Raw genomic sequence first — 9,088 nt, 5'->3', positions numbered from 1 at the left:
ACAGTAGCAATCTAATCAGCAGTTAGAAACACAACACCACATATAAAAAAAAAAAAAAAAAAAAAAAAAAAAAAAAAACAAGAGGCAAGAAAAGGATAAAAGAAAGTTTACTTTGGAAAAGGACAAAGGGGAATAAAAGGTAGAATGAACTATATACTATATTCCAGTGGTGCTCTTACACCAGGTTAGAATTAAACAGAAGCAGAAACCACCCCGAAGATCATCTGCACAACTTTTTTTAATTGCTAAGAATACAGATATGTAGAGAGTGATTCGCTTAGATGGGCTTCAAAAATATGAATTTGATACTTGACTACTCATTCAACACTCTTTTAAATTAATACAGGACCTAAAAACACCTTCTCATGCACTACAGCATACAAATATCAGTGTTTCATTTGGCAATGGTGGGGAACATAATGAATTAGATAAGAGTAATCACTAATTATTATTATCTAGTTTTGATAACAAAGTAAAGTAAAAAATAATTGGGAGCTTATAATTAAAGCATTGTGATACTGGTATATGATCAAAACAAGCAGATGAATGGAACAAAATGGAAAAGTCCAGAAATAGACTCAAAATGCAAGTAAGCAGAAAACGGCATTGTGAGAAATGGATAGACTGGGAAAAGATGAAATTAAGTCTATACTTCACCAAGTAGACCACAGATCTAAACATGAAACATGAAATTATACAATAGAAGAAAATATGAATGAATTCCTTTATCACACGGAAGTGAGAAAAAAATACTACCTGAGACTCAAAATCCAAAAGCAATAAAAGGAAAATCCAATTATATAAAACTTTTAAATGTAAGAAAAGAAACAAAAACCTTAAAATACTCTACCAAAGTAATATCAGAAGACAATGACAAACTAAAAACAAAAAACAAAAAAAAACCTTGCAATTTAAATTAGTCAAGATTAATGGCCAATGTCTTTAAAATTTTAAATATAGAAAGAGGGGATTTCCATAACACAATAGAAAATATGGTCAAACATGCAAAAAAACAGCCTCATAACTGTAATTGGCTCTCAAAAACACATGTAAAAACAATCTTTCTCATAAAGAGAGATGCATTTAAAAACCTATCAAGTGGATATAAATCCAAAAATTTGACAATAAAGTCTCTACAGAATGGTACATCTTAACACACTGCTGGTAGGACTGCACAATGGTAGAAAAGGAAATAGGTAAAAGAAAAATTACAAATGCAGGGCCCTCCCTGGTGGTGCAACAGGTAACTCCCAGTACTGCAAAGCTAGCAGCAGCCACTTCAATGCGAGTTTACGATCCTGCCAGGGAGGTGACCCACATGGCTCCTGTCTTGCCCGCTGCTCTCCTCAGCAGTGCGCTTTGTTAATCTGCCTGTTCTGCTCCCCACTCTGTCTCTGGTGACTCCTCTCACGGCCCCTGCACCTCTGGCCTGTTACCCAGTTCTGTATGCATAAATAAATCTTAAATATGCATAAATAAATCTTAAAAAAAAACAAAACTAAAAATACATTTATTTCTATCTCTAGAAATCTTTTTCAAAGATTCAATGGAGAAAATATGAAAGGTGCAAGACTTTCGTATAAGTCTCTGGAAAACAACCCAGATCAATAGGGAATAGGTGACTAAGTCAAGTATACTCCCAAACATAGCACTATGCATCAAGAAAGATCTGTATATATAATAGGGACTGGCTGTCAGGATTTATTATTAAGAAAAATGAATAGGGCCTCCCTGGTGGTACAGGAGTTAAAGTCAGAGCTATCAGCAACCACTTGCAGAATGTGCTCGATCCCCAGTCATGAAGCTGACCCACATGGCACAGCAGACCTCTCCGGTCTTGTCCACTGCTTCCCCTCAGCAGTGTATTGCAGTCAATCTGTCTGTTCTGTTTGACCTGTATCCCAGTTCTTGTATGCCCCCCCCAAAAAAATCATTCTTTTAAAAAAGAGTATTTAGCAGTATATAAAGTTTGCAATTTTTTATATACGAATGGGGAGAAGAACACATATATGTTATTTTTACATGTTTGCAAAAAGCAGTATTGTTGAGATACAACCAAAAGCAAATTAAAATAGTCACCAATAGGAGGTAGATATGGATAGTGTAGAGGGGGCAGAGCTTTTTCTCAATTTGCCTTGTTATATATATTTTTTGATTTCAGCAATTTCTAAAAACTGTTAACTAAAACATATGAACCTAACTTCATGTAAAGTTTATGTAAAACATTAGAGAAAAAATGATTTCAAGTTACACTCCAGAATTGATGATACATCCTTAGTAAAGTATATCCTAAAAACAAATAGAGCTGCAAAGAAACCTTAATTTTTATTCAGTAGTCTGTAATCCAATTGTCTGTAGTTATATTGGTATTATTTTGAAGCCACTATAAGAATGATACAAATAAGCAACTTTGTTAATGCTGTTAGGAACCATTTATGGGAATTATGAGGAATAAATTAAATCATTACAAGGAAGCAAACAGATAAATCCAGATAATGGACATTCTAGAGAGGGAATGACAGATTTTGGTAAAAAGTCAGTGGCATGGGGCAAAAGAAGAGGGGAGATGGAACTGATCCACTTGGATTTTTGGTCTGATTATTTCTGTCCTGTCAGTTCTTCCATGCTTTTAAACTACTTTATTACTTAGGTATTCTTAGCTGCATTCAGCAGTCAATTCAGCCTGAACAGTACTACACTAATCAAAATAGAGAACATAAATTTTATAGAGTACTACACTGATCAAAATAGAGAACATAAATTTTACAGAGTACTTCACTAATCAAAATAGAGAACATAATTTTTACTTTCAAATAAGCACAATAAATGTTACCAGTTTAAGAAATAAAGATCAACTAAGTAGGTCTTCAAACTGTTGATTAAGATAGGCTTGTTGAGCCCTGCCCGGCAGCACAATGTATTAGAGTGCAGCACTGTGAATAGCCATAGCCCTTCAGTATGAGTTTGATCTCCAGCCAGGGAGCTGACCTACATGGCACAGCAGGCCTCTCCTGACCTGCGTGCTGCTACCCTCAGCAGTGTATTTCAATAGAGCTGCCTGTTCTGCTCCCCCCTCTGCCTCTGGCAAATTCTCTCACCCCCCCATACCTCTGGCCTGTACCCCAGCTCTGTGTGCATAAATTTTTTTTTAATGTTAGGATTTATTGTTTAAAATATTATAGCTCTAACTCCTACCTTGGCATTTGTCTAAAATGTATTGTGTCTGAATAATATTTAAGGTGATTTCTAAGGAACACTTAAGCCTACAAATATCCTTTTTTTGAGTAACAATAATAATATACTATTAACTTTATTTCATGAGTTTCTAAAAGCATATGGACAGATTGTTACAATTTTGAATATATTAAATCACCCTCTTTTTCCTTAATGAGAATTTCACCAAAAAAACTGAAATGGTGCAGTGGGTTAAAGCATAGCACTAAGAAGCTAAAGCCACTTCAGTATGAGTTCAATCCCCACCCTGGAGCTGACCCACATGGCGTGGCAGACCTCTCCTGACCCACCTGAGGCTCCCCTCAGTAGTGTACTTTGTCAGTTGGCCTGCTCTGCTCCCCACTTTCTCTGGTGAATCCTCTCACCACTCCTGCACCTCTGGCCTATGCCCTAGTTCTGAGAAACTGTCATTACTACTATGTTGGAATTTTATATTATATGAGCTGAAACTATAACCTCAATACAGTTTAAACCAAAATTAATTTGGATCCACTAGCTAATGAAAGGACAGTCTTTCAAACAGAAGTATTGCTAAGTGTAATAGAAATAGATAATTCTTATACACAGATGTAATAAGACTTCCTAAAATTAAAATGAAAGACATAAGTGTTTGGTAAACAGACTCTCAGTCATATCACTTTAAGTAAATTTAAGTATCACAATCATGCTCCCATTTCCAAAAAACAGTACTGCTGAATGTTGTGTTTTTAACATATTACTTGCTAAGTACTATGACTGATGGCTGGTTTGAAATCCATAGAAAGAATCTTATTAAGGATCTAAGATAAAAGTAAAGTGGGAATAAATTATCTAATTAATAATACATTTTTAATACTTCAGACTTTAAAACTGTAGATACTTCAAAGAATAATAATTTTATACAAAAGGAGACTCTTAGTTTCTTTTCTCTCTCCCAAAAAACCCAATGAATCTCAAATTATAATACAATAAATTCTATTTAGTGTAAAATAACAGCAAATGTAACTTACAGGAAGACACAGGATTTAATGAGTAGGCACACTATGATTTTCTTACAAATATGCTAAAAACTTATGGTTCTCTTATTTTTATTGAGGCATAACTGACATATAAGATTATATTTTAGGTACACAACAGTCAGTGCTTATATATACTACAAAATGGTTACCACAGTTACATCATCATCACCACATGTCATATATCCTATGTTACTATCATATTCCATACACAATCAAAAAATTTTTTTCTTGTGATGAGAAATTCTACTGATGTATGCTACATCTCTATGACATTTTTTTTAATAACTGGAAGTTTGCAGCTTTTGATAGCATCCATTTTGCTAATCACCTGACTCCTACCTCTGACAACCACCAATCTGTTCCATGTGAGCCTGAACCTATGAGCTGGATTATTCTTTGTGTTCTGTTTTAAAATCCCATATAGTATAAATGGACTATATAATTATTTGTCTTTGATCTATTTCACTTAGCATAATGCCTTCAAGGCCCATCAATGTTGTCAAAATGGTAAGACATTCTTTTTGATGGTCAAATAATATTCCACTAGATATAGATCGCTTTTAAAGAGTAGAGCAGAAACGACCAAAAATCTGATCTTATAAAATTATTATTGTTGGTGAAATTGTTGTAAAAACTCAACATCAAATGAATGGTTATTCATACAGAGAAGATACAAGCTTCCTGAGGTAAAAATAATCCTTAAGTAAAGACTAAAAATAAAGCATGTTTACTTTACCACAAGGACTTATAATTAAAAGCCTAAGATGTTCATTTAAAAATGTACCCTCAGGGGCCTCCTTGCTGGCACAATGATTTGTCTCAGCACTATGAAGCTATCTGTAGCCACTGCAGCATGAGTTTGATTCCTACCCAGGGAGTTAACCCAGACAGAACAGTAGACCTTTCCTGTCTCACCCTGCTCCCCTCAGCACTGTATTTCAGTAGGTCTGCCTGTTCTGCTCCCTACTCTGTATCTGGTGAATCCTCCCAACCTCCATACCTCTGGCCTACATCCCAGCTCATATATGCATAAATAAATAAATCATTAAAAAATTAATAAAAATGTACCCTCACTTGTATGTAGCTTGGATAAAATGAACCTGTTTCATCAAGATGAAGACAATGACACTTAAGGACCTGTCTACTTTCTAAAACAGGAAGATTAACGTGGTTGATATATTTGAAAAATATATTCACCATGTTAGGATGAATAATAAAAACTAAACAGAGTATATTATATTATTTTTTAAACACTAACATGTCAATTGTACATTTTTGAAAGAACAAAAAAGCAGGAGTTAAAAATAGTCAAACTATTATCTTAGAATCACCCATAAGGTCGGTCAAATTCAGTTTCAGCATGTAAAATGAAGAACCACAAATTCTTAGTGAGGCAAATGTTAGAATGTGGAACCTAAATTCAGGCAAATACATAAAAATAAGTAAGGGCCAGGTTTAGTGTGCATGAAGTATTTCATCACACAGGAAATCTAAACAAATATAGGTATGTTCAATGGCTATACATTTTTTAAAAATGTTAGGTCCATTTTGTTGCGTGTGCACCTCTTATAATAAATTTGAGTCAGCACCAATGACAGCTCTGCAGTCCTCCTATGTGGTACTGATCAGGTGGTTGCAGAGCTTCGGCTCACAGCAACACAATGCAGCTGAGCAGGCAAGCACAGCCCACAGCCAGAAGCAGCTCCTACTCTCCAGAACAAGGGGACATTTAAGCCAAGTTTCCTGAGAAAATGAGATGCTGATACTGAAGACAACGCTATGGTAAGCTGTTATTTCAATCAGTTAAAAGACTGCCTTTGGAATTTTTGTATTTTTTGTATTTAAAGAAAAAGTCAGCATTAGGGCTGAATATTTATTCAGTAGCAAGTGCATGCATCAGAAATTTGCTGCAGTGTCAGTTAAGGGATATTTTTCTTAATATTCATTCACCTTGTAAATATACACATTGGTTTTCTTTAGAATCGACAGTGGAACATACAGAAAACAAAATATAAAATGTGAGGTTTAAAGGTATGGTGGTGGTCTGGATTTTCCCACTGCCTTAAAATATTTTACAAAGATATATTTATTTTAAAAAAACAAAGATGAAATTCCCAAAGATTGCTTTGATATCTAAATAAAATCTCATCCTGCAAACGTAATTTGACTATTACATTACTGCAGAGATCAGGGGGGAAAAAATCAAAACAGAAACACGACAGCCATTTTTTCCCCATCTGAGTAAGAAGGGATGTTATCCAAAATAGTAATAGCTAGGACTTTGACTCGTCATTTGCAGAAATGCCATTGTATAATAATAAGGCTTCGGTAAGATAGATAAAAAAAGAATATGGTAAAAGAAGGGAGAAATAAAGGGGGAAATGCAGTCAAGAGTGGAGAGGGGGAAGAAAGTCTCTCTTTACCACACAGCCCCAATTGAAGGATTAAGCATTTGGACTATAAATGAAGGAGAGCTTTGTTAGCTTAATCACTGGAACTATTATAAAAGGACTCAACAACAACGAGGTTTATTGAAAATTTTGTCTAATGCTAACTGACCCATGCAGATGCCTAAATTGTATTTGCATATTAAAAGAAGGGTGTATCTGTTTGTTTCCAGGCTTTGATGGAATGTCAGATATTGAAAATGTCTCCCAGCCTGTTCATCCTTCTGTTTTTCACACCTGGTATTTTATGCATTTGTCCTCTCCAATGTATATGCACAGAGAGGAACAGGCATGTGGACTGTTCAGGCAGAAACTTGACTGCGTTACCATCTGGACTGCAAGAGAATATTATCCATTTAAACCTGTCTTATAACCACTTTACTGATCTGCATAACCAGTTAACCCAATATACCAATCTGAGGACCCTGGACATTTCAAACAACAGGCTAGAAAGCCTGCCTGCTCAGTTGCCTCGGTCCCTCTGGAACATGTCTGCTGCTAACAACAACATTAAACTGCTTGACAAATCTGATACTGCTTATCAGTGGAACCTTAAATATCTGGATGTTTCTAAGAATATGCTGGAAAAGGTTGTCCTCATTAAAAATACACTAAGAAGTCTTGAGGTCCTTAACCTCAGTAGTAACAAACTATGGACAGTTCCAACCAACATGCCCTCTAAACTACATATCGTGGACCTGTCCAACAATTCCTTGACACAAATCCTCCCAGGAACATTACTAAACCTGACAAATCTCACACATCTTTACCTGCATAACAATAAGTTTACATACATTCCAGATCAAGCTTTTGATCAACTTTATCAATTACAAGAGATAACCCTTTACAATAACAGGTGGTTATGTGAACACAAACAAAACATTACTTACTTGTTGAAATGGATGATGGAAACAAAAGTCCATGTGATAGGGACTCCCTGTACTAGCCAAATATCATCTTTGAAGGAACATAACATATACCCTACACCTTCTGGATTTACCTCAAGCTTGTTCACTGTAAGTGGGATGCAGACAGTGGATACCATTAACTCTCTGAGTATGGTAACCCAATCCAAAGTGACTAAAATACCCAAACAGTATCGAGCAAAGGAAACAACGTTTGGTGCCACTGTAAGCAAAGATACCACCTTGACTAGCACTGATAAGGCTTTTGTGCCCTATCTAGAAGATGCAGCCACAGAATCGATCAGTTCACATGAAGCAGCAGCTGCAACTCTAACTATTCATCTCCAAGATGGAATGGTTACAAACACAAGCTTCACTAGCTCAACAAAATCATCCCCAACACCCATGACCCTAAGTATTACCAGTGGCATGCCAAATAATTTCTCTGAAATGCCTCAACAAAGCACAACCCTCAACTTACGGAGGGAAGAAACAACCACAAATGCAAAGACTCACTTACCTTCTATGGCAAGTGCTTGGAAAGTAAATGCTTCATTACTCTTAATGCTCAATGCTGTGGTCATGCTGGCTGTCTGAGAGTCTGCATTTTCTGAAACTAATGAAAGAACTCCTCCCTGATGTATAGCTGGGAAAATATGCCCCTATCTAACCAGTGATTCAAACCATATTAAGTATTCAAGAAAGCCAGTCTTACATTTCTGACACCGATGTAAATGAAATAACTTGTCTTAAATAAAAGAAGTGCACAATGTCTTGGTACTTGCTGCTATTTTATTGTCTTAAGTAAAACTAATGAGTTTTTTTTAATGAAATGTTTTCTTTTTAAAGCTTCAATTTACTGCTCAAAATATAAAGCATCTAAACTTTAATATGTATTTTATGTATGTTTACACTGTCAAACATCTGGGAAAAAAATAAAAGGTCTACCCTCATAACTGTGTCACTTGGCTTTCTAGTCATAACAACTTCATCTACTAAGTATAATTTAATTACTTAATACCTTTATGTTCCAAGGTATCTTGGTAAAGTCTTTAAGGTGAATGAAACATTGGAGGCATCCAAGAATTTTTCCAATACAGTAAAATTGTGGTTGCCACCCCATGAATGGTTATACCACATCATTATTTTATACACAAGCCATAATTGTTTTAAATCTAAATGATGTCCTGCTTCTGAGGAACTCTTGGCTACTTTACAGATTATATAACGGACAAAAGCTCTTCAAAAAGCTAGAAGACACTAGGCTTTGCATTTTAATAAGGAAAGTTTAATGGCTTTGTTTTTTTTTGCATTTAAGGAAAGTATTAAAACAATAAAAAGTTTAGTTTAAAAACAAGCAAAGAAATAGTTTGAGTACATATTTCACACACTAGTAATTGAAAATTTTAAATATTTACAAAAATAAAAGCCTTATATTTAGGAGAGGGGAATTTATCTTTTGTAAGTCAAAAGTTAGAATCTGACTTATCTAAACTAAAAATTA

General features: G+C 35.1%; 2 protein-coding genes across 2 annotated transcripts in view; one reads left to right on the top strand and one right to left on the bottom strand.

Moving 5' to 3' along the window:
- The window catches only part of NF1 (neurofibromin 1), a 244,417-nt gene that overhangs the window by 63,753 nt on the left and 171,576 nt on the right, over positions 1-9,088 (bottom strand). The window lies entirely within an intron of this gene.
- Positions 5,804-8,537, top strand: OMG (oligodendrocyte myelin glycoprotein). Its single transcript, XM_004684875.1, has 2 exons — positions 5,804-6,014; positions 6,853-8,537. Exons 1-2 carry the CDS (start codon positions 6,012-6,014, stop codon positions 8,179-8,181), a joined length of 1,332 nt encoding a protein of 443 aa, XP_004684932.1. The 5' UTR covers positions 5,804-6,011; the 3' UTR covers positions 8,182-8,537.

Source organism: Condylura cristata, unplaced genomic scaffold, assembly GCF_000260355.1.
Source record: "Condylura cristata isolate star-nosed mole 26May11 unplaced genomic scaffold, ConCri1.0 scaffold00017, whole genome shotgun sequence".
NCBI lineage: Eukaryota > Metazoa > Chordata > Mammalia > Eulipotyphla > Talpidae > Condylura > Condylura cristata.
Note: the sequence above shows the minus strand (reverse complement) of the source record. Positions and strands in the feature narration are given on the sequence as shown.